General features: G+C 40.8%; 1 protein-coding gene across 2 annotated transcripts; it reads left to right on the forward strand.

The window, feature by feature from the left end:
• RMND5A (required for meiotic nuclear division 5 homolog A) lies at positions 1-25,420 on the forward strand. Of its 2 annotated transcripts, XM_053940431.1 has the most exons (10): positions 1-257; positions 4,784-4,926; positions 11,224-11,358; positions 11,515-11,615; positions 16,232-16,398; positions 17,105-17,270; positions 19,883-19,985; positions 22,025-22,179; positions 23,687-23,773; positions 25,044-25,420. In XM_053940431.1, exons 1-9 carry the CDS (start codon positions 116-118, stop codon positions 23,748-23,750), a joined length of 1,176 nt encoding a protein of 391 aa, XP_053796406.1. In that variant the 5' UTR covers positions 1-115; the 3' UTR covers positions 23,751-23,773; positions 25,044-25,420. The 2 variants fall into 2 exon arrangements, with proteins under 2 accessions (XP_053796406.1, XP_053796405.1); XM_053940430.1 differs by having other exon boundaries at positions 23,687-25,420.
• Positions 25,421-26,399: the final 979 nt, after the last annotated feature.

Consider the following 26,399-nt stretch of genomic DNA (forward strand, 5'->3'; position numbering starts at 1 on the left):
GGCCGCCCGAGGGCCGGGGCTGGCGGGGGGCCCGGGCGGCGCGGGGGGCCCGGCCGCGGGGCTGCAGGAGGAGCAGGACGAGGAGGAGGAGGAGCAGCAGCGCGGCCCGGGCGCGATGGACCAGTGCGTGACGGTGGAGCGGGAGCTGGAGAAGGTGCTGCAGAAGTTCTCGGGATACGGGCAGCTCTGCGAGCGCAGCCTGGAGGAGCTGATCCAGTACGCGGGAGGGCTGCGCAGGGAGATCCTGCAGACCGAGAGTACGTGGAGAACCCCCCCTCCCCCAGCGCCCCCCTCTGCCGAGGGGACGCGGCCCCGCTCCTCCCTCCGGGGAGGGGAAGCCCAAAATTTGGGGCGTTGTGGGCTGGACACCCCTCAAAACTTCGGGCTTTGTGGGCTGGGAACCCCCCTAAGGAGAGCCCTGGTTCCAGGGACTCCCCCATCCCGGGGGTTCTGTGCTGGGGGTTGAGCCGGGGCTGTTCCCCCGCGGCCCCCGGAGCTTCGGGGGCGTTGTTGACAGGGAGCATTTGAAAGGTGGGAGCGGGGGAGGTTCAGGTTGGATATCAGAAAAAGTTTTTTTACCCAGAGGGTGGCTGGGCACTGAACAGGCTCCCCAGGACAGTGGGCACAGACCGGCCTGACAGAGCTCAAGCAGTGTTTGGACAATGCTCTCGGGCACAGGGTGGGATGGTCGGGGTTGTCCTGTGCAGGGCCAGGAGCTGGACTCGATGGTTCTGGTGGGTCCCTTCCAGGTCAGCATATTCCATGATTCTGTGATCAGTCTCGGGCCTCTCCTGCCTCGCGTGTGCTGCTGGAGAGGTTTGTTTGTTCCTGGTCAGCAGGTCTGGCGTGACCCCGCTCAGCGCCTTCCTAACCCTTTATGTTGGGTTACACAGGGGTTGGTCATCCCAGGGGAAATACAGAGGAAATACGGCAGAGCTGACCTGTTTGCTTTCCCCCCTCCGCTCCCCGCCCCCATTTCTTTTCTTTTTTTGTCTCTCTTTTCCTGTGTCCCTGAGTTGTGTTCCTTTGCTGCGGCCGTGTTCAGGGTAAAGCCGCGTTCAGCAGGAGGTAAACAAGCCTTGTCTCTGTGTCACAGCTGATGCTGGGCGCTTGCGAGGGCTGTAAACACGGGGCGTTTAAACCTTGCGAAATCCCCGACATGGAGGCAGTGCCGTGTTTATTGAAGTGGGAGGGAACGGAGAGGCAGCTGAAGTGATTTACCCAAGGCCATGCAGGAAGCGAGTGATGGCTCAGGGATTAAAAATAGGAACTTTCAGGCTCCTGAGACCAAACTTGAGAGCAACTGTGCTGCTGTTCTGCTTTTGTTTTTGTTTGGTTGGGGGAGAATGTGTTTGCCGTGGTTCTGTGTGAACACAGGTGCAGAGCTCGCTCAGGAGTGTGGATAATTCCAGGAACACAAGCACGAGTGTGCTGGAGCTGCTCTGTGTGTACCCAGAAGTTTCTGTAGAGAGCAAGCATGGAATTCTGGTTGTGAGGCGTTTCTTTGGGATGAAATAAGGCTTGGTCTTTTTGGCATTGTTTTGGGCTGTGTTTCAGTAACTTGTTATTTGTGCTGTTTGAAACAACCTGGGCTTGGGCATTGAGGGCAGTCACTAAATTATGTGTCTTCACAAACTGAGGCGCTGACCTTGCCTGGAGAGCTGTGTGTGTGACCCTCACTCTTGTTGGGCTGTAAAGGTTTGACTCCGACATTCCTGTTGCAGCTCCAGAGCTTTTACTAATATTGTAATGAATTTAGAAGGTTTCACTGTGTATTCCTTCAGGTCCTTGCTGGGTTTTCCATCCAAGCTTGGATTATCAGTTTTTGGCACTGTCCACTGAAGGCCTTGGACATAATTTTAGCACTTACCAAGTGATGCTGTCCCAGAGAGCACATCCCAAATTGAGCTTTCTTTTAGTAAGTGCTCTAGAATGAAGCTAATACATTGCTAGTGTACCCTCAGACATCTAGGGACTCTTCAATTTTGGCATCTGAGGGTGAGCTGGGTTCATAGGGGTCAAAATTCTCACTATTTTCTTTTTTCTTTAACATGTTATTTGTAACTTTCTGAAAAGAACAGGTATTTTCAGCTTTTACACACTATCTTGAGGATTTTTGAAAATGGATGGAATTGAAAGCAGCCAGACATCTTAATGTGGTAGTCTAATTCAGGGCTATGAACTGCAGAAATAGGCTCCTGGATGTAATTTCAAAGGAAAAAAGAAAGAGAAATGAAAGCCCTCACTGCTGAAGAAGAGGTTAGGACAAGATCTGAGAGCAAAGATGTATGAAAAGACCTTAAATAGGCACTGGATAAAAAAAGGAAGTGGGTGGAGAAAAAGAAACTATTAAAAACTGCCTTAACCTCTAAACTGGTTTTCTTCTCCCCTCCTCACACAGTGTATTAAAATGTCTTGAGCTGATTTCATGTTAAAGCCTAAGGGCAGACCAGCCCTATGCCCAGGCCTGTGAATGGGAAGACAAATTTGTTTTTCTTCCCTGTTCTCTTAATAAATCTGTCTTTCTGGAGTAGCCAAGGATTGCAGATTCTTGGATGGTATAAGTGTGTCTGGCTGAGTAAACTTGGCATTGCACTCTGCTCTGTGCTCCGTGTTTGTGGGCCAATAGATTTCATTTTTTTTAAATTGTGACTGTGCACACACATCACAGAGAGAAGCTGTCTCTCTGTCCTGTGAACCCTGCATTACCAGGAGGGATGGATGGCTGCAGGCTTTCTCCTGCTGATTTAGTGCAAGTAGCCCATAATTTGATTGGTGCTGATAGAGAGGGGTGCAGAGGGGAAACCTTCTACAGCTCTGATGGCTTTTCCTCTGTAGACATTTTCATTGCTTTGCTGGAGTTGGATTTCTGCTACAATGTCAGGGGCCAATAATTCACTTCTTTGCCTGGGGTAAAAGCAGGCACCCATGTGGGTTGTTTGGGTTTTAGCTTAATGGCTTTCAGAAAGTGCATTTTAGCCTTTCTGTTTCTTGGGGAATGAGTATTTCCATTTTGCTTCTTGCATAATCTCTGGCTGGTCATTTTGCCATGGCAAAATTCATGAGAGAGTTAAAGATCCTTCATGTTATTTTAAGTGTTTGTCATAAAAATTAAATAGTGACTAAGAAATAATGAATATTCTTGAAATAATTTTGGGAGATGAACTTTTTGGAATAGTTGAGTGGAATTTTCAGTTTTAATTTGGGATGCACAGAATCACTGAAGTGACTGTTTCAGTCCTATTACTCCTCACTCATCTGCTAGAAAAAAACCACAGAGCCCCATTAGCCTTTTGCCCAGGAGATGATCCTTGGCTTCGTGGGACTGGGGGATAAAAAAGCGTGGTAAAGGTTCTTTTTATTCTTAGAACCCATGGCTGTTGGAAAATGCTGTTGAAACTTGCCCAGCTGGGGTTTGTGGGGCTGGGCAGGAGCTGTTTGCTGGTCAGAGGGGGGTGGCTCAGTGTGTGACAGTGTCAGCAGCAGTGTTCAGAGGGTGCAAGAAGGAAGGTGCCTAGAAAAAGTGGCTGTGAAATAAATCTACTCCCTATGATTGCAGTTTTTTCTGGATTCTCTTTGCTCTCTCCAGAAACTGGGCTCTTAACACGCTGCTGAAAGCAAAGATGTGTTAAAATATGAAACCAAAAAGGAACAAACTTAAAAAGTGAACATGTTTTCCATAAAATCCTTCTTATAAAGGGACACTTTGGTGATTTTGTTTTTTCACATGAAGGCTTTGGGTCTGGAATATTAGGGAGATATTTCTGAGCTGCTCTCACACTTAAATTAGCCTTCACATGCAGTGGAAGGCTGCTAAGTCTGTGTCCCTAAAGGAAAAATTCTTTGTGTAGAATGAACTTTGAGAAAGGAGAGACCTTCAGAGGTAAGACTGGAAGGGAGATTTTTCTTGTATTTTTAAATCAAAAGCAGGAAGAAAGGACTGGAGTAAAACACCATAAAATGTATTTTTTTTTTTTTCTGACTCAAGCTTCTGAGTGATGTTTGAATCAAGGCACAAAGGGTGTAAGCTGTGAGATGCTGTGATGTGGTCAGCGCCTGTAAACCTGTCCTGTTTATTATTTTCTTCACAGAGTGGGTCATACAGCAGTGAACCTGTTGGACATCAGCTAAGAAATGTCACTGTTTCTAGAGAATAAATCTCATAACAAGGTCCACAGGTCCTCCATGGACAGCTTCTCATCCGCTGAGGGGAATTGGAGATTGTTCAGAGCTGCCACAAGTCAGGAAGCACAAGTTTCATACAGCTCAAACACAGAGTCCAATAGCAGTGGGTGACTTGTGGGGCAAGAATTAATTGGGCCACCATTAATCCACATTTTGCTTGCACCCTCATTTTGCTTGCACCCTGTTGAAGTTAAACATGATGTTCTCATGTACCTTTAGGGGCTGTCTAAAAGAAAACTGATCCTGTAGTAGCTTCAGTATCCTCTGTAACATGCTTAGAGATTTGTGAACTGAGCATTACTTTGAGATGTTTGTTCATCTGCTGTGACTGAGACACATGAGACCTTTACATTAAATTTTTAAACTGTTGCACTTGTTCAATGTTATTGTGCACCCAACTGGATTCCTAATTCCACAGGAGAGTTTTCATACAGGTGAATTCCTGTACGTCTGCCTTCAGTTAAGCTGATCTTGCTTTGCAAATACTGTCTAGATGGCATTTCTTTAATACCACTTTTTGTCTGTTATTGCATATTAAGAGATTTGATATTACCATTTGTTTGTAACAAAGTTGGTAATTTTCCTCTCTTTTGTCTAGATCAAGATGGGGACTTGTCGGGGACGATTTCACTTGTTATGACACAGTGTTGCAAGAGAATAAAAGACACAGTGCAAAAACTGGCCTCGGATCACAAAGACATTCACAGCAGTGTGTCCCGAGTTGGAAAAGCCATTGATAAGGTATTTATTTTGTGCTTTGACTGCATGATCACATTATAGTACAAAATTTGGATTTTTGCTACAATTAATCTGAACTAAATATTCTGTCAGCTGCAGAAGAAAGGCAAGCCAGTGGGCAGCACAGAACTTGCTTTCAGAACTCACTGCAGACAGCCTATTCCTTCTGGGACAGCTCAAATCTCCTAATTTCTTACAGAACATACCCTATAGATACTACAGCATGTAAAAATATTTTGTGTTTTATCAGTTTAGCAAAATGTTTTCTTCAATGTCTGCCTCAGTAAGAAATACTGTTAGTTTTTATATGTGTGTGTATATATATATTTCTAGCTAGTTGTCAGTAGCAGGTAACTCTAAAGTGCCATTTTGCTGTGTAAATGGCTGCCCCATGTTCAAGGTGACTTTGAGCAATCTGGTCCAATGGGAAGACCCTGCCCATGGCAGGGGGTTGAACAAGATATCTTTAAGGTCTAACTTAAAGCATTCTGTGATTCTGTAAGACCAGAGAATTTTTTAAGAAAGGCATTTTGTACCTCTTTCAGGGGTGTTACTGGTTTTGGGAGCTTAATTTTATGGCAGTGCTCTTAATGAGCAGTAGAGGAGATTCAGCATCTCACAGTCTGTGTCTAAATAATAAGATAGGGCAGCTTATCTTTGGTGCTTTACATATGAGATATCTGAATTCGTTTCAACAATAACTGATATGAATATTATTGTACCTATTTTTGTCCATACTTTCAGTGGTCACTCCAGGTGCCAATATCCAAACCTGACCACTGATTGGTTTGACCCAACTTCCTGGAAAAATTCACTTCCATGTCAAACCACGACAGTAACTATTAATAATTCTTTGAAATTATACAGAAATGGTGCTACATGTATACTTTCAGGCTGTGCTTTTCACCCTCTCTGTTCTCTTATATGAAAGTAGCTCTGTGTGCAGGGAGTCTGATACTTGCTGTTATGTACATTTTGTGATAGCTTCACATCAGAACGTGGCTCTGACAGGGTCTGAACATTTGTTCAGTACACAGCACTGATTTATCCTTTGGGAATCTCATTTAAACTTTGGTAGTAAAGATAATCTGCTAAAGCATAATGTAACAATAATGAGATGAAGAAACAAAGTACATAAATGCTCCATTATTAGGCAGAATGTCCATGAAACTTATATTTTTTGTTTATTTCTGACTGACCATCGTGGAGAGTTCAAACTTTGTGCTAAAAGCTTTAATCCACATGTCGCTGTTATCCAAAGCTTAAGGATGCATCTGTCTCAAATCCTTGCTGCTGTATCTAAACCAATTAACTAGAGTAAAATTCCATCCTTATTATCAGCTTGAAGCCTGAAATAAATCTATGTAATCTTGTCCTAAGTTTTTAAACTTTCCAATTCTGCTTTAGCAAGTGGACTGTGTTCAAATACACTTCCAGGTTTAGCCATACTTCATTTAAATCCTCTGAGGTAGAACAGCCCCAGGTTGTATGAAGAGGGTGTAAGTGTTCAGTGGAAATTTGTGATGATATTTCTCATAAGCCAAAGAAAATGCTTGCAAGTGTAATGAAGCTTAGGCTTGGGTCTGATCTCCAAATTTCTGTTTCAGTTATCATGGGAATAATATTTCCAGTGTTCTGTCCTGCTGTTTTAAGTTTATGTAGTGTATTTATTTGAAAAATAATAGATGTAAATAAAAAATTTTTTAAAAATTTCAAATATGTTGCTTGGTAAAATAGTAGAAAGGATCCCATTAATCTGCTCTGTTCCTGTTGAGTGTCAGAAGGGCTTTTTCAGTGAGGTCTTCAAAAATGAACCCAACTGGCTCTGTGCAGTCTGCTCGTTCCTCTTGATTTTCAATCTCAGTTACTGTCTGTGGTGTTTGCATTAAAAAATGAAAAGCAGTGGGAACTGCACAAGTCCCCACTTCTGCTTGTAGCAAAGGATGTAGTTCTGTGAAGTTCAGAGCACAACTTAGGACAACTTGTCTCTTTAAATATGTCCTTGGTGGAATTTTTTTGATTAGTTTTCCGCAACTGTAATATCTTAAGGGGCCTACTTAAAAAAATATACCCTAAAGTCTATGCCTTTTTGTCAGATGAATATGTGTAATGTTTAAATCCAGGTGAAATGTAGCATTTCCCTGAACTGTAACATTTGAAGCAAATCTTCCATAGGTACCCAATGCAGTTTCCATATGCTGCTGGAAAATATGCTTGGAACCTGCCAGCAAAGTCTTTGTTGGCACCAGAGTCCCAAACTGGAATGCCCTCCTCCATCCCTTCACCATAATATACTTAAGCTTAAACCAGTAGAAGTAATTAAGTGTAATTGATGTAGTGAATTGATTCTCAACACATTCTGGTCAAAATCCTACTGCTTCCAAAATAAAACAGTTATTAGAATTTAAGGAAGCACAGCCCTTGCCTTGATTCATGAGCCTGGAGTTCTGTTTCTGTCACATGTAAGTGCTCACTTATTTTACAGACAGATTAACATCTCCAAAACACTGCTTATGGTCTTACTAACCATGCATGCTCTGGCACAGATAAATGGCCTGGTTTGAGATTGGGAAACATGCTAATACTGGTACCCATTTCATGTGACACAGCCAAATGGTAGCTGCTGTTGCATGTAGAATCAAGAGACTTCCTATTTAGCAAGCTTGAGTTGTGAAAGAACTTGCTGCCATTGGCACTATTATCTTCTATTGGCAATTTCAGGCTAAATTTCTTTTTTCCCCTATTGGGGCAGGGTTATACCTACATAAAAAGTTTAGTCTGGTCAATTTTTAAGTTATTGTAGTCATTGCTTGTGAACTTGGATGGGCCCTAGACTTATCTGCCTGCAGCGTTCACTCTGAGAACAGATTTAGAGCAAAATGAAGTTCAAATTTGGCATCAAATACATTAAAAGTCTGAAATGCCAGGGCTTTGTGTGTTGTTTGGAAAGTTTATCTAATAAGCTAAACCTCTTTTCATGGCAGTCCTATGTGGATTGCATGCTTCTGATCCACTAAAGACAGGCTACCCTGTCTTCCAAAGAGCATTTTCTCCTTTGAAAGGAAATGTTTGCATCCAGTTTTTTCTGTATTGTACTGGCAATTGCTCTGCTTCCAGAACTCATCATGCTGCCGTTGTTCGGCAAGTTGTTATCAGGTAGCTCATTCATCAGCGTCCCTGTAAATCAGTCAGTCTTCTGGAATGATTTGAATTCATCTCAAAGCCTGTTTGATGGGCTGGTAAATGTTTTCCCTCTAGGAGCAATCTTGAGTATGGTTAAATACCTTCATTTAGGAAAGTAAGTGGAGTAAAGGGCAGTTCCTCCCATTTCCTCCCTGAATTTTATACCTGTTATAAGGCACACATTTTAATCCAGTCTTTGTTTTGGGAAAGCAACCTTTTGCCTAAGTTAGTGTTCGTTTCATGTAAAAACTTGTATACGAACACACTAAAAACCTTTACTGAACATAATTGGTGTTGCTGCGAAGAATGAGGCTACATAAATACAGAATCTTTGCAAGTTGAGATTTCTATTATGTGTAAACAGATTGAACAGAGAAAATAAACAGATATTTTATTTGTATTTTGGGTAAGAATTCAGAAGGGAGGAACACACAATGTAATCTCAGCTGAGTAATTGAGGAATAAAACTGTCCTTAGTCATCATCCTTTTTCATATCCTGTTGTTATGGATAACATGGAGAGTTGTATGTTAGTTGAAAAGGTTCATCTTGTATTTGTGAGCATCTTGAAGTCATCACGTTCTAGCAGTTATTGGTAATGTGCTGTACATTGTATCATTTGTGTATTTAGCACATAATACTGTACATTTTGGCCCCAGGCTTGCAAATTAAGCTTTTAAAAATATATATACTCCTCAGGAATACTAACTGACACATAGGTTATTTTGTGTTTTTTGGGTTTTAAGCTTTCTGGAGTTTTTTATCTTGCAGAAATGCTTTTAACTGTTGAAATCTTATTAAACCCCACGTGCTGTCAGTTAGCATACTGTTAGCATTTACAAAACAAAACTGAGGGTTGTAGTCACCAGCAGATCTTTCATGTGTGACAGTTGTGAAATATATAAGCCAAAGGCAAGTGATAATTTTTTTCTGACATGTGGCAGTCACTCACTGTAATCTGTGCAGTCAGTTCCTGAAGCTCCTCGGGACCCAGAGGAGGCAGAGCTGTAGAATCCCACATTTAATACAGACCTCGGAATCGTTTAAAACAAACTAAAAAATCATTGGAATAAGAACCTGGTCAGGACTGGGTTGGTCAAAGAATGACTGAGATCCTCAGGTTGAACATGGGACTTGATAACTTTTATGTGAAAAGATCTAATGGTGGGGTTTTGTAAAGGCTGGTAGGTTTGCTGTTCCAAAAGAAAATGAGCATTTTGTGAGAGCACTGAGCTAATTAGTTTCACAATCTCTGCCCCCGAGCAGTGAGAATGATGTGATGTTTGAGACATAGGTGCAGCTTCACTGGTTGGTAACTGTCCAGAAGGATACAGTTTCTGCTTAGGGGGTTGTGTCATTGCTAGGACTTGGAATTGCATGAAGAATAACTTATAGACAATTATTTTTAGATTAATAATGATCTCCACCCTGGAAGCTAGGTAACAAATGCAAGCTTGTGCATTCTGGATCCTATCTCATATCCTTTGGTGCTTTGTTAATGAATTTGTGTTACCTACTGGTGGTGGTTGGACACTGAGACCAGAGTCAGCAATGGTGGTGAACCTTTAAGGATTTGAATGGTTGGCACAAATAAGAACAGTATTACTTAGTCTTCAAGATGCTTACATTTTTCAAGATACAGCTTAGAGGTGAACAACATGACAAGGAGCTTACAGGTTAAGATACCCCAGTGAAAATGTTATTAAATGTGTGATGTGAATCAATGGCAATCATTTAAATGCTTACCTTGCTCCACCATATCAGAAAGATGGAAAAGTCAGTTTGCTAGACTAAGGTTAATGTTTTACTGAAAGTTTGCTGAGAGCCCTGAAGGAAGTAGTGGCTTTGGAGCTGTGTGGGCAGTGATGAAAAGGCTGTCCCTTTTTCATGATGACACAGAGCAGCATCAAAGGGGATGTAGAGGCACTGATGAAGGAAATTAGTAAGTGGTGAGTAACAGGAAGGTGCAGTGTGAAGTTGAGCTGTGCATGGGAAGATAGCTGGTACCAGCTGGGTGTTATCTGCCCTGCCTGCTGTGACAGAAGCCTGTGTTTGTGTGAGGCTGGTGTTCCCGTGTTGTGCAGGGCTGTGGATCCTCACAGAGCCACAGCTGAAGTGCTGCTGTGGCTTCATTGGACTTCTGATTTCTGAAGCTCCTTCTTGGGAGAGAGTCGTAGTCATCAGATCAGGCAGCAAGCAATGCACTGGATTCTAGACTCTTTATTTTGCAAGAGGCTTGTTTTAAGCAGTGGGTGAGGATTTTTATTAAAATTAACCTGCTTGCCCTGATCATAAAACAGTTAAAAAATCCTGCAGTTAAAAATCCTGGTTTATATCTTGGATTAGAATAAATGTTGCTCTCCTGCTGCCAAGAGGCAAAGTGCCAAGCAGTGCCAAGTGTTACCGAGGAGTCAGCGTGACAATCTCTTTAGTTATTCCTGGAATATGTCCGTAGGCTCTGGCCTAAAAATACGTGGCACTGGGATCATCTGGGTTAGATCTAAAAAAGATCTCTTGGATCTTCAAAGCTCATCCTGTTGTTGGGATGTTTGGGTCATCAGAGATTTGAATTTCGTTGTTTGGATGTGGGGAGAAGTGACTTTTTTGCTTTTTCAGCATTGCTTACCCCCCAGATATGTAAAAAAATCCTTAAGTTAAAGCTTTTACTTGCGGTTTGGTGTGCTGTACTGACAGAGATACATTGATTCTAATGTAGGTGATTTTATTTTCTGATCTCTAAACATTTTCAGTTTTCATATATGGAAAGAGCCATTTCTGCAGATACTTCCTTCAGAAATCCATCATGGGCTGGAAACCCCTTTATTATTTAACTAGATTTCTAACTTTCTAGCTAAACTTGTAATTTGTTGGTGTAATTCCTTGTAGTGAATAATATTCAGACTTGAAAGGAGCAAGCTAAAAGATTTCTTCTTCCTACACAGGAGGTAATGAAGGAAGCTGACATGTGTTTATTTCACCTTGGAGATAATTGAGGGCCAACTGAGTAATAGGCAAAAGGCATCAGGGTGGAGGCACAGCTGTCCTGCATGATTAAAGAAAAATGATGTGGGGTGGTTTGTTCCCCAACAACTGTTAACTGTTAATTTGTGCGTTTCAGAATTTTGACTCGGACATCAGCAGCGTGGGGATAGATGGGTGCTGGCAGGCTGACAGCCAGAGGATCCTCAATGAGGTGATGGTGGAGCACTTCTTCAGGCAGGGAATGCTGGATGTAGCTGAGGAGCTTTGTCAGGTAATGAGTGTGGATGTTGAAGGTTATGCACTGAGGAAAATGAAGCTTTGTCTTAGCTTCCTCATTTGAATGGTTCAGGTGGATATTTAAACTGTCAGATAACCCATTGTTTTTCATGCTTTAACTAAAAAGTGCCCCCTTTTTTTTTCTTTTCAGGAATCTGGTCTATCAATAGATCAAAGTCAAAAAGAACCATTTGTGGAGTTAAATCGAATATTGGAAGCATTAAAAGTTAGAGTTTTGAGACCTGCACTAGAGTGAGTCTACTCATTTATTTTCCTCACTTTTTTTAAAAAATGCTTTTAACAGTTCTTTAGTTTTTCACTTTCAATACTCTCTTTAGTATATTTTGGTGTGTCCCTGCTTGTCCTTTGAGAGGGGTAGTTACTGAGTGGATCTTTCCTTTTCCATCTCCTCTGTGTCACTCCTCATGGGAAGTGATTAACTAAATGTCTCTTTCTTAGATTAAGGGTTCACTTTAATCACTTGTGGTACTGCTTTAAGGAAGAAACACCACTGGGAGGAAAAGTTGTTAGCCAGTGATGGTGCTTGACCTTCTGTTGGATCATTAGTGAACATTATTTTAAGAGGTCCCATTGTGAAGGATACCAGGACTTACTAAATGTGCTGGGTACCATGAAGCCTTTGGGGTGAGCAGAACTTGACTTGGGATCAAAGTTCTGACTTGTCCTTCAGTCACCCTCCCTTTCCAGACAAAGCACCAGAGGCTGGGAAGAGCCTGGGGCTGACAATGGCACTTGTTAATGAGATTCCTCCTGAAAAAACAATAAGAAAACCCCTGAAACTCCCTTATCCTGTTTCTTTTTAAACTTTTCTAAGCTTAGGTTGGTCTCAAAAGTAAGAAAAAAAAATCAAAACACAATAAACAACCAACCAAACAAAATAACCTATCTTTCAAGTGTCCTTTTAGAAATAAAAACGGTGAAACCAAAGCAAATTCAAAATTTGTCTTTCATTTCAGAGGGTAAATCATATTCTTGAGATAGAATTTTTTGCATTATTCAGTTAAGTATATTTTCATATTAATAACATTTTCTTTTCCCTTTTACATGAACCAAAGTAGGTGTGTCAATTGAGCATTTACTGGCATCTAAACTAAGTGCAGGGACACTCTGATATTCAAACCCTGGTGTTCATTGACTAAATCCCGGGTAATGCCTCTGGGTCATGCAAAGTTTGACCTAAATAGTTGGTCTTTGAATCTAGTTACACAGGTGGAAAGCTGGGGTAGTTTATTGCTGTTGAATTGGCTAATTGAAGGGAAGCAACACTGATATTACAACTGAAACAAGATTTACTGTCAGCTACACCACATACATCTTGTAGTTCAAATAATAACAGAGCTGTGAAGGATAATCCCTGAGGAACAGTAACTTGCTGTTATGACTGTTCCCTTGAAATCTCTAAATTCATTTCAGCTCCAGTTTGCAGTGCTTTAGGCCTTACTCATTGCTGCTGACTTGTATCATATAGTTTCTGCAATGTGTTAAATATTTTTCAAACAAAGGAGAAGGCATGGTCGTCCCTCAAAGGAATTTTTATTTTCCAGCTGAATGGGCAGACAATAGGGTGTATTGTCAGCACAGTTTGTGTGTTGGTCTCCCTCTCCCCATCTTATTTCTGTGTATAATGTTTATTCTGTTTAAACTGGACAGTGCAAAAGCTGTCTGCCTCTCTTGGCTGCTGCTGGGCACAGAGGGGCCTTATTTACAGTGGTACTGCTGATGTAAAAACCATGGCTCTTGGGGAGGATGATCAACATGTGACAAAATGTCATGGTTTGAGCTCTCTGGCTGAGGAGGTAACCAGTGCATTAACTGCCCAGCTATCCCACAGAACTGCTGATGCTTGTGAAGGTATTTCCCTTTTATTTCCTGGCAGACACAAGTGTTCAGGAGGAGGGATAGAAACCAGTGCTATGTGAATGGCCTCCGTATGAACAGAGAGAGAAAGTGGCACTGTGCTCCTTGGGCTCAAATTGGCACCAGTGAATAAAGCTTCAGCATGAAGCAGCCCCAGACTGGCCCATTGCAGGGTCAGGCTGCTGACAGTGGTGTTGAAGCAAAGTGTCACACAAGGATGATTAATTACAGTCTCCTGAACCAGGAAGTGGAGTATAGCAGGTTTTTTCCATGCAAAATTGTGAAAAGCTGGGATTAAAAGGCAACCAGTTTCTCTGGCTCTGCCAGCTCTCTCTGCTTGTGCTCAACTTCCCTCAGTGCTGGAAACAAAACAAACACAGGTGGCTCCTGGTCACTGACATGGAAAGGGAGCTGTCAGATTTATGACTTTTCAAAAACACTTTCAAAACCCTGCTGAGGTGATGGAAATTAGTATTTGTATCTCAGAAAAAACCTAAAAAAGACCCTGTGTTTGTTATCTAGGTTTTCATTCTAATACAAATTTCAACACTTAAAAATATGACCTTTCAGATTTAAATAGAATGTGACTTGCCATAACATTTTTATTTTCCCTTGTGGGGTGTGGAAGTTGACTTTTATAGAGGCCTAGTCTGGCCTTGCATTCTGAGCTTTGTAATCCCTGCATGCCTGCAAGATCCCATTAACTTCCAGTGACTTTTCCCAGTGTAATTTGGTGATGGGAAGTGAAATCCAGTTATTTTTCAGGGTGTATTCTGGTCCTTCAGAGCCCAGGTTGGGCCTCCATGTGAGGTCCTAGTGGAAATGACTTGGAGGTTCAAAACTTTGCCTGTAATTTGGAAAAGAGATGTTCTCTTGTCTTCTGCATGTAAAGAGCAAGTTGCACCAGCCCTGGTACTTGCTGGGTCCTTGGGGTATGATTTAAACTTAATTTATTCTTTAGTAGGCTTTGTTAAATTCATTTTAACATCTAAATCCCATGTGGGAGCTGAAGAGAGTCCTGTGTACCCATGGTTTGGAAAGTGCAGTGTAAACTTCAAAAAAATTCAGATGGATTTGAGTCTCAGAAAACACTGAGTGTCATTTTGAGAAGAGGTAGGAAGGCAGTTGTAATTTTGGGCAGTTGTAGATAATATGTGGATTGAGTGTTTTAAACCTCCCTTGCTGGTTTTTTGTTTTTCTGTTGGAAATAGGAACAGCATGTCCCAGACCAGGCACCTCAGGCCTTGCCTCTGTGGTTGCTTTCTTCTGATACAAATCTGTGCTGCCACTCAAAGACCTAAAAATGGAAAGCCTGCCTGAAAGCTAATTTGGAAAAATAGACTCGACTTCAGCAAAATGAAGTTCTCTGTCATGTGGGTGCAAATATTGGCAGGGAGAGGATGGAGGCTCTTTTGATGCAATAGAGATTAATATCTCATTGATGGCACTGTGGACTAGTCTTAGTGTTTATTTATAATAGTTTTTTGTCCTTCATCTGCTTATTAGTCTATGGTGTTAACCTCAGGCTCTTGTTTTTGTAGATGGGATTGTACTTTATTGCCATAATATCCTGTTTAAACTGTGCACACTGATAATAAAAATACAGTTATACCCCCCCCAACTTATGAAACCACCCCAAAACCCACTCACCACCCATGGTTAGTGAGTGTACTCTTCACTCCTTCCTGGTGGAGATTCAGGAAAATCTGAAACTGGGGACAGTAGGGCTTGTTTTTAGTTCAAAGGCTCCATTTTTCAGTATTTCCTACTGAAAGGTTACTGTGTCTTTACAAAGCCTTGCCAGTGAAGTCAGACTCCTGATACTTCCACCACAACAAATTGAAAGTGGATACTTGCTCATTAATGCTACATCCTAATGCAGAAGGCTGACTTGCTTTGAAAGCCTTCCCAATACAGTAAGAATGCTTAATTTTCTCATTTTAGTATTGATTGAAAAGAAGCCTCACATACCCTCTTTTTTTTTAAGGAACACAGACTTCCTCACTTCCTTGCTAAAAAGTGAAAAGCTTTTTGCTTAATAGGTCACCCACAGTGCAAATAGTAGAACTAATTAACACTAATGAGAAACAGATGTACTGGAGAACATTGAAACTAGAGGTTCTTAAGAGAAAGATTGGATTGATTTAGGCCTGACTAAATGGAATCAAAGAAAAAAAAGACAGCACCAAAAAAAACCTTCAAAAAAACCAAGAAAGGGATGAATAAATTCTAAATAATAAAGAAAAACTTGTATAAAATGCTTTGAAAATTTCAGTTCATTTTACTCTCTGTATGTTTAAGAAGTCTTTCACGTTATTTAGGAGCCAAACAGTAGTGTTGTCATGGTGAATGAGACACAGAAAATGAGAAATATTTTTATTGTCCAAGTTGAAAATAACAGAGAAAGCAAAGTTTAAGCAGGGTAAAGTATGATATTTAAACTGATTTCCCTTCCCCTACTGTGAGATCTTGATAATGTCTGTCTTTGAGGTCCCATAGATGCAGTTCCCTCTCCAGGGCAACAGATGCACACACACAAACACAGTGGCTTGGACAACATGTTTGGTGTATGAGGATGTTGGAAAATGTTCTTGGTCAAACTTCTTGACATGCAGCTGAAGAACTGTCAGTAATTGTTAACATTCAGAGTGCTATTAATTGAAATACAATAGACTTGAGCTATTTCTGCCTTATATTGTGCATAATTTAGTCCTGTCTTTCAGCCAGTGAATGTTGAATTTTGCAGTGCTTAACCTCGCAGCACCAGAATTAACATCGTCCACATTTTGTGCACCCTGTGTAGCTCCATTACTTGCAAAGGGCCTTGTTATTTTCTGTGCTCTGTAGAGGCTCTCAGAAGTTCAGGGAACAGTCACACTTTCCTTTAAATAGATGGTAGATAATAGATAATTGCAATGATTTCATGTGGTGTGGGCTGCCACTTAATTACTCTCGTGTCACGTCCCATTGTACCTCCTTGCTTCTTCCAGGTGGGCGGTTTCCAACAGAGAGATGCTCATGGCACAGAACAGCTCGTTGGAATTTAAACTGCACAGATTATATTTCATTAGTTTATTGATGGGTGGAACAGCAAATCAAAGAGAAGCGCTTCAGTATGCAAAAAACTTCCAGCCCTTTGCCCTAAATCATCAGAAAGGTACATTTTTGATCACATTAAGGGGATTTAAAGCACTGGGATATGGCACCTGGGAGTAAAACATATATCATATTCCAAATATGTTTTACTCCATTGTTTTCAGTTTGTTAAAGGCTGCTTCTTTTTTGGATTTATCATGTATAACTCAAATCCTTACAATTAGAATTATCTTCTTTTTTCTTAAGAGGGCTCAAAAGTAATATCTGAATGATTGCACATTTGCTTAAATTTAAGGTTTTCGACTCTTTAAATAAAATGTATTCTACATCTAGAATAGGCCTGCTGCCAGAGTAAAGTGCTAAAAATGCAGAGGAATGTTCTTGGAATAGTCATCTGCTATTTTCTGCTGCGTGGGGTAATACAAAGAGAAATTAAACTTTTGAAAAATGGAGAGCATGTGAGTTAAATGAACCATCTCAAGCTGAATCCAGCAAAGCCTATTTTTTTAGGGTACTGTGTGTGTCAGAAAGCTTACCAAAAAAGTAAACCTGCTAGAAGCAAATTACCAGGCAGCACACCCTGGCAGCTCCCCAGCCAAAAAAGTACTAGGAGTGGAGCTCTCCTGGCTGTCATGGCTGTAATTGTTTGTGTGGTGAGGATGTGTGCAGTGATCCGCTGTATCTGCCTGTTTCCCATGTGAAAGCTCCAGCTGGAGACACAATCTCTTGTTTGTTGTACAAACTCTGCTGTTCCTGGTTCCTCCCAGACATCCAGGTTCTGATGGGCAGCCTGGTGTACCTGCGGCAAGGCATCGAGAACTCCCCGTACGTTCACCTCTTGGATGCAAACCAGTGGGCTGACATCTGTGACATCTTCACAAGGGATGCCTGTGCTCTCCTGGGCCTCTCAGTTGAATCCCCTCTCAGTGTTAGGTATGCTGCTTTTCTCTTGCTTTGGAGACCAGGTACTTCGTGGTTTGGTTCCTGTTTCTTGTTGAGGGCAAAAGAAATGACTTTTGACTAGCTTGCCTTAATTACAGGGTATAGTTACAATTAACAAGTCTGCAAAGATTAAAAACCAGAGGTTCCTGTGTGCTGGACTTTACCTTGCACCACAGCAGCTCAAGAGGAAGCATTCCTGGGTGGAATTTATCTTCCATAGTTTAGGCATAACTGCTAAAGATGAGGATGGCAATCAGCCAGTTATTCCCACAACAAATGTGTGACAGCTGTCTCTGCTGTTCAACTGAAAAATAACCCTGAAAATGTGGCCATGATTCCATCAGCATTTGATGATTTTGTTTGGTCCCCTCCTCCCCCCCATTACTAGTTGCTGCCTTAGAAGAATGCTTAACAGTTATGTTGTGGTTTCAGCTGCTAAAATTTCCAAATTGTCTGCTGGGCCTCTTTTATAAAGAAGAAAGAGGAATTTTTAAGCTCAGTAGCTAATCTGACAAAATGCAAATCTGTAGGAGGCTGTTGGAAATATGAAGAAAACCCAACCTAATCTCCTTCTAGCTTCTTTGAAGATAAAACAGATTAGCTGCTATTTAGCCTGTGCATGTCAATTCCCCCAGTACAGTCCCATGATTTTCTCATTTTCATTTAAAATGTCAAACAGAAAATAAATTATGTGCATCTTTCTAGGCTGGATTTGGTACTTAGCAGAAGCTTCACTGCTTCTCTCTCTTTTTTTTTTTTTTTTTTTTTTTTTTTTTTGGGTTTGTTTTGGCTTAATTTCTTCTTTTTACTGTTTCCAGTCACTATTGTTAGACTTCTGTGCTTGGTTTAGAGCTCTCACATTGCTAAGCCTTCTGCTTTTCCTGTTTCTACCTCAGTCACAAAACACAACAGAAACAACAAAGTGAGCACTTCAGACTAATTGTTTTTCTACAATAAACTTCTGAGTTTCAGTTTGAATATTTTATAGGTATTTAGAGATTAAATGTTTTTTTTTTCATCTTCCTCTTGTTTCATTCAAATAACCAGCATCCTTTAGATTTTCATTGCTCATGCACTGATGCTGCAATGCAGTTTTCAGAGCAAATGGCCAAGAGATTTTTGGTGATGTGGAAAATCACTGTTACTGGTGTTTGGAGTGGTTGGACATTTGCTCTGCTCCTGGTGTGGAATTGATTGTGCTGAAATGTATTTACTGTATAGGTGGCATCGATGCTCTTGTCATAAACAAGACTGTTCTCAACTGGTGTGACCTTGGAGTGCTGCAGATCCTTTAGGAATTAAACAAGCTTGAAGTGAAATCCCTGCTGTAAAATATTTTGCTTTCTAGAGCATGAGCAGTGGGCACTTTTTAAATGCTGATTGGCTTCTCCAATATTTATCTAATCCTGTACAGGCCTCATGGTATGAGTTATTATGTGGAAACTGCAGAAAAACTCTTGTGTTATGGAGGTTGGGGTTTGAGGTCTTGAAGGAGTACAGGAATTTGAATTTACTATTGACTTGAGTTTTTATATTCTGTAAGGGCTCTTCAGAGGTGTTTTCACACAAATACTATTTGTTAGATTTTTCACAGGGTTAACACAAGTTACACTCAGGGCTGAATTAACAAAAAAGCAAAGTGTAAGGGTTAAAATGGCCAGGAGGTGAGAGATATAGTTTATATATATATATATTTTTATATATATATATATATATTTATTGATATTTATTTATTTATATAAGCTTAGGCAAGAGATTCACAGGTTTCAGGTAGGGGAATCATGACTTGTGTAGACAATAAAACTTGCACATATAGTAAAATAATCTGCCAAACAAACAGAGCAGGTTGACAGCAAGGTCAAACCCTGTTTCTGTTGCTGGTAATTTCCAGTACTGTCATTAGATTTAAATCCATCAACTCATCTGTTAATTCATCGAAAACTCTGTCATACTTTCTTTTGTAAAATACTGAAATATTTCCAAATGATGTGCTAAGTTGTGGTAGTGGGTAAATCCCACAGAAGGCTGAACTGTTTGTTCTGACACAGACTTTGGGCAGTTTTATATTGCTGTTCTTGTCATGGGCCCTGGTTTCTTCCTTACCTACCTGCTTTTTCTACATTTCTTTTCTTGATTTAAGGTGAAGGTGGAAAGACATGTTTCTTTACTTGATAATTATATATAATTAAAGGATTATGGGTTGTTTGTATGTGTGGGTTACATGGAAATTCTTAGGCTGCACATATTGCATCATAGCTGAGAGCAACCTCCTGAATAAACTACTGTGATGTCTTCCTCCTATACAGCTCAAAATCAAAGTAGATGGTAGAAGAGATCAATTCATTATGAATCTCAGAGGAGGAATTAACTGTTGTTTTCTGTCCAGAATATAGTTCCTGAGGGCCCCAGCCTAAAATACATGGATAATTGATAACCTGCCCCAAAACTCTTGCTTGTCTGTACTTCTAAGCTCCCTCCAAGGATAACAAGATGTAAATGAAAAAATACAAAAACCTTGTGTCCTAGTTAACCTTTAAAATAGAAATGTGAAAAATGTTGGTTTCCTAACATGCACCTTATGTTAACATGTCCTTTTTCTGCAGTTTTTCAGCAGGTTGTGTAGCATTACCAGCTCTAATCAACATCAAGGCAGTAATTGAGCAAAGGCAGTGCACAGGGGTTTGGAACCAGAAGGACGAACTCCCGGTGAGTGGGGGCTGAGCTACCCCTGGGGCAGATTTCCGAGGGCAAATGCTGTTTTCAGGTTTCTTTTGTGCTGCATGGTACAGGATGTTTTACTTGGCCACCACCTCCAGCAGCTCTGGGGCTTGGGGCTCTCTGCTGCACAGGGCCTGGGGCTCACAGACACCCCCAGACACTGACCCAGCCATCCACACAGGCTGCCCCAGACACAGCACTGCCCTCAGCAGCTCCCACACAGGCCTCACCTGAAACATAAGTACAGACAGCCAAGATCCCTTCCTTCTCCTTGGCTGGAAATGATTGACATTCACCAGTGAAAGCACAGACTCTAGATTCATAGGCAAACACGTGCTCATGGATCCTCAATTGCTGCATGGCCCTCCTAGCCCCTTTGATACCCTCTTCCAGCTGTTCCTCCTCATTCTTCCCCTGCACTTTCTTCCTATAGTTTATATAGTTCTGCTGACCCCCTCTCCTCAGAGACCCTCAGGTTTAGATTTGTGTCTGTTGCAAAGTCCGGGTTTGGTTGCAGTTTCTTGATGACCTGTCAAGGTTGTTTCCTATTATTATCTCCATTATTTTTGTCCATCAGGTTTGTACCTCTCAGTTTTGTTTGTTGCTCCTCCTTTCACTTGTTATCCCCTTTCACACTGGGAAGGTCTTTGATAAATGACCTTAAAGAAACTGATGCTCTCACCTTCCATTTACCCAAAGATGTTTCTGTATAACTGGAAAGAAAATGGATCCCAGAGAGACACATTCACCTCTCCTAGCTAGACTTGAGCTCAGTCCAGGGCTTGCTTTGCACCGGCTCTTTATCAGGCAGACAGGAGATGAAAGAATTAGTGCTGCATCTGGGGACACAGGAGTTGGGATCCAGTGCATTATGCTTCCAGCACATCTCATTTATATCAGTTGAAATGAAGTTCAGTTGTTATGAAACCCCAGTTTCCCTTTATAGCTCTTGCTGAGTGTGTGCAGCTCTCCAGTGACCTGCTCCTGATTTGGAAAGGAAATTTATTTAGTGCAAACTGGGCATGAACTGAGTTAGCCTCTTTGACTGCAGCTGGAAGAGGTTCATTTATAGAGTAAGGATGAGTGTTGAGTTTTCACCCAGCTAGGTTTTCTGTAATGCTGAGAGTGTAACCTGTGAGTGTGACAGATTCCTGCCTTGCTGTCCAGCCAGGAATGAATAGCTAGGGGAGCATTTGGAAAAAGATTGCTGTCTGATGCAAATCAGTTAATAATGCACTTGTGTCTCCTTGCATTTTCTAAATTGAAGGGTCTCTAATGTGTTCTGCCAAGGCAGTATGGGGTTGGGAAACCTTATTTTCATTGTGCAAAGACACATTAAGTAGCATGAAAAAGTCACATTTTCAGGTTTTGTTGAAGGTTAAACCTTTGAACAGAGGACTGCTCAGAGCCAGGTGAGCTCTGGTGTGATTTTTGCAGTTCTCAGTTAATTACTGAAGTCACAACCTGTTCTTCTCTGTTGTATGTTCCCTTTCAAAATAATTTTGTACTCATGGCAGGAGTTGTGCTGCACAAGTATCTTCTGTGTTGGTACTGAAAATTAGTGACTGTGATATACTTTATTATTCATAAGACATAAAGGTGTTGGCAGAGCCTTTCAAGAATCTGTAGAACATTAATATAGTCAATGCAAGGGTTTTCTCTTTTTTAATTTTCCCCTAAAATGAAATCTATAAATTAGTTTTTTATTTCCTAGCCAGTGATTTCCAGAAAGTCTTGATGGAATCCAGCTCAGTTTTCCCACCAGGGAATAGATCTGCAACAAAATTTGCACTTGTCCCTTGGCAGAATATGCTGTTTTGTTGTTACTCTGCATCCCCAGCATAAATCACCATTTTAAGATCACAATTAAGTATTTTTGGCTAGGAAATTGTCAGGCATCCACACAATGGATTTTGTTGCTTTCACAGCTGAATTGTGAAATCTGTTAAGTAACTGCCATGAGCTAAAGGGATATTATCTGGAAATGTAATTTCCCAAGATAAATTTTATGTTAATTTCTTTCACAGATTGAAGTGGACCTCGGTAAAAAGTGCTGGTATCATTCAATATTTGCCTGTCCCATTCTTCGTCAGCAAACAACAGATAATAATCCACCTATGAAATTAGTCTGTGGTCATATTATATCCAGAGATGCTTTGAATAAAATGTTTAATGGCAGCAAGTAAGTACCATTCTTTTATTTCAAACAACATACAGAAAAGGACTCATCTTAAGACTAGAATACTGTGTTTTGGGAAAACTGAGTCCATAATTATATGATTGGAAGTTTGTTAATCTTGGAGAGTGGTTTGAAAGCTGGATAAGCTGGGTTGATGCACTGGAGAAAAGCATAATAAACTCTCTGATGTTGTTGAAAGTGAGCTTGCGTGAAGGAATGCAGCAAGCAGAGTAATTTTTCACATTGTTGCCACCATTGTGTTGTCTTAAATTCAAACTGGAAGGCTTTACACACACAGTTTTTCCTTGGGAGCAAGGTTAGTAATGCATGAAAAATCACTTGAAAAATAAAATTCAATTTTCTGGGGAAAATATGGGTTAGTAATTGAGCAAGGAGGAGAATTATAACCGTGGAAATAGTCCTCCTTAGATATCCATGGGGTGCTTCAGGCTTTTGGGGAGCAGGAAATGGAAGAGAGAAATCTCTACAGATTTTCTTGAGGAAGAACAGTGGTTATTTGGATTGAATATATACGGTTCCTGTGCAGGCTGTCAGCTTAATTTAGAGCTCTAAGTCATTTTGGGAAATCCAGTGTGAAAATAAGTGAGGCTGTGAATGAAAATGTCAAGTGATGTTTGCATTCTGTGCCCTGTTAGAAAATCCTTAAGGGATGCCTTTGTGGGTGACTTTGGGTGACTTTAGCCATTTTAAGCTGAAAACTTGCTGCTGCATCATTCCTGTCCCTGATCACTCATTCCTGGTGCTTTCATTGATCAGTTTTACTGACAGCACAGCTCTGACAATATTAACTCTGGAGAGGTGGGTGGGGGATGAAGGTAAAATGCCCAAACGTAGGAGATGGGGGGCAAAATGGATCAATGCTTCAAAATAGAATCAATTTCTTCAAAAAGAAGAAATACTGTAAGTAGGTGGGATTGTATGAGAGACCTCAACTGGGAGGCCAGGGTGACCCTTCAGTCATAGCCTGCAGGAGCCGATCGAAGTGGGTTGGAAAATCACAGCATTTTGGGAACCAGACACTAAAATGAGCTGGATATTGAGGAAGCCACACTGAAAGCTATCAGCTGATTTAAAATTACTGCAAGGCCAGGCTGGATGGGGCTCTAGACAGCCTGGTCTAGTGGAAGGTGTCCCTGCCCATGGCAGCAGAGTTGGAATGGGATGGTCCTTAAGGTCCCTTCCAACCCAAACCATTCTATGATTCTAAAATACAACAAGCAAATCCAGAAGTAGAAATAATAACTACAAAGAAATTGCTCTTTATGATAATCTAATAATTCAGGGGCTTTTGGGTGAAAGGTGAGAGACTATAACTAGAAGGAAAAGCATGGTAAGTTCTCTCTCAGCTAAAGGTGACTTTTAATGGAGCCAAGTAAAGTGTTGTGGCTTAAGAGTGCAGTTGTTTCCTGCTACAGGGGGAAAACTGAATACCTTTAATGCTCTGTTGTCACACATTGCCCCAATTCTAACACATTGTCTTTGTCCCCAGATTAAAATGTCCCTATTGTCCAATGGAACAGAGCCCTGGAGATGCCAAACAGATATTTTTCTGAAGAAAAGTTACATTATGCAGCTTGTAAGTGACACTCTGGATTTCAGGTGCATTTCAGGAGAAGTAAAACACTCTTGTTCCCTTTTATGCAGCAGACTGAGGACTCCTATGTTTGTATAAGCTAATGCTACAGAAACTTTGCCAACATTTAGTATATACATACCGAGTGGAAATGCTACAGAAATATTATTACCATAGGGCTCTACTATACTCTTGGTCTCCATACCTGATCAAGTTACTACACCAGCAGTTGTCATTCAATGCAGGTTTTTGTACTTAATTATATGGTGACTTTTTACTTTTTAAAAGCAGAAATTGATCACCCCCATTTGTTTAATATTCTTCCTGCTATTATTCTATCATTTTATTGATAACTGTCATCTTAGAGAATGTTTGTGGACAAAGTTTTATTTCCTGTAATGTGTACATAATTAAAGGTAAATGCTTCAGAAAAAAAAAAGTTTGATAAATTGAATAGTCGTTATAAAACTAATTTGTATTTTTTTTGCTGAAAATGCTGTGATATATTCTGAGTTTTTCTTTAAAGCATTTTTTCAACTTTTACATAGAATTCAAAGTAAATGTGCATATATATAAAGTATATAAAATATATAGCCCCAAGGGGCTACCTGTTGAAATCCGTCACTAATTTATAAGGGTGATGTGTGGCTAAACTACTACTGGGGCAGAGAGGGAATAGGAAATCCTATTCCTCTGGTTTCACGATCAAGAAGCGTTTGTGTAAGAGAACATTCAATAAATTCTGAAGTGGAAATGCTTTTAGTTGATGACATTTGCTCTCTGGCCTTTGTAGTCATGTTCTTTGAACTTTGTATTCAGGATTAGGCTATAAATGTCATGTTGCTGTATAGTTTAATAGTCATTATAGCGTGCTATTTATAAACAGTTATCAAAACCAAATAAATTGTAGAAGTATTCATTGTTAAATGGGGGGAAAAGCATGTTCTGATGCAATCTACTGATCACGACTCTGCACTTGGCAGAACTGGGCCCTACATCATATATTAGGAGGTAGCAAGTTTTCTGTAGCTTGAGAACACTTTGCTTCTAGCCTTGTTTTTGTAGTAGAATATTACTGCCATTGCCACTTTCTCTGCTAAATTTGTCATATTGTTGACTAGGTAAATTTGTACTCATAAAGGAGACGTAGATCACGGCAGTTAAATCTTTTTTAGTGTGCATATATTTGTATTTATTGCACTGTCCTATAGTAGGGCAAGCAGCCATAAGGCATGCAAAGCTACATGTAAAATTATATTTCTGTATTGTGTAGTTAACAAACAGCAACCAACCAACCCCGAGCTTGTCTGGTTGAACACTGACACACTGGTTGAATGCACTAGCACAATGCACTACAGAGAAGACCGTCTTTGGGAAATCTACACCTTTTGAATTTGTCTGTCACCTGACTGGAGAGACTGAGTCGGACTCTTATGGGATCAGTGACAATGGACAAACCTACAGAGACATTTTAAAGTGAGGAGCGAGTCAAGGCACACAAATTTTAAACTTCAGATATGTTTGATACATGTGAAAAAATACAGGTGTGTGATTTTCTGCAAAACTTACATTGTATTCACACTGAGTTCCAAACAGCCGCGTTACCAAGTGGTAAAATCAACAATAAACGGGTGAGGATATTATTTTCCATGTAGGTTTCCTAGTCTTGCTGAAATTGCTTTTAATATTTTCTTTTGACTGGAGTTGCTTAATGCTTTGGATCTATATGAAATGCCATATAAAGTAATTAAAAACCCAACAAACCAAACAATAACAAACGCCCACACAAGCAGCCTGAAGTATGAGTGCTTCATCTTTCTCTGTTACACTGATGGTATTTTAGCACGGTGTGAACAGTAAATGCTGATAGCTTAGAGCCCAAGAGCTACTAAATGGAAATAGGTTACAAATTCACCTTGGTTATTAAATACCGCCTTAACTAGTGCATGTTACGGATCCATAGCTAATTCAAAAACTCTGTTTTCACCAGATCTTTACTATTCTTTCCCTGACTTAAAAAATCCTTGCCTGCAGTTGTGCAGCTCCACCAACAGATGATGCTCACGGTTCAGTACTGAGAGTGTGCGTGCTCACCCTAACAGGAGGCTGCGCTGGGCATTTGGGAAGCAGTTCTGCAGTTTGGTTGGCACAAATAATCCAGTTTGCCCTGGGAAGTGATGTGAGTTCTCTCCTGCTACTGCCTGCTGTGCTTCTGGTAACTGGAGACCATGCTTGCAGGGGAACAGTGAATAAAACTCTGTGGTTTCCATTCTTAAAGTACAGTTGGCATCTGGTATGTGTACATTGTCCCTAGTGGGGTGGGAATATCCACAGTAAAAAAGTATTTGATTTTGAAGCTGCAGTGGTATCTGTGATGTGTCTCCATTACATTTTTGGACCAGATGTGAAGCCTTGGACTAGTCCCTGCAGTAGCCCTGTGTGTCCTAAGTGCCTTTTAGTGCTGCAGGATGTGAGTAAAGACACTCAGCATGTTTGTGTCTGTATCCAGATCACCCTGTCACTCCTTGGGCTGTGCTGGGCTTGCAGCTGCTGCTCCTCTCCTTTGCAAGCTGTCAGAACAGCAGCTCTGAGCAAGTGCACCCATTAATAGTGTGGATGGGCATCGAGT

This window comes from Vidua chalybeata, chromosome 4 (genome assembly GCF_026979565.1).
Source record: "Vidua chalybeata isolate OUT-0048 chromosome 4, bVidCha1 merged haplotype, whole genome shotgun sequence".
In the NCBI taxonomy this organism is placed as follows: Eukaryota; Metazoa; Chordata; class Aves; order Passeriformes; family Viduidae; genus Vidua; species Vidua chalybeata.

Excerpts from the sequence above, each read along its gene's own strand:
- RMND5A (XM_053940430.1), top strand. The coding sequence starts at position 116 with ATGGACCAGTGCGTGACGGTGGAGCGGGAGCTGGAGAAGGTGCTGCAG. Across the intron at positions 258-4,783 it reads GGAGATCCTGCAGACCGAGA|ATCAAGATGGGGACTTGTCG; the intron begins GTACGTGGAGAA and ends TCTTTTGTCTAG. Across the intron at positions 22,180-23,686 it reads AAAATGTTTAATGGCAGCAA|ATTAAAATGTCCCTATTGTC; the intron begins GTAAGTACCATT and ends CTTTGTCCCCAG.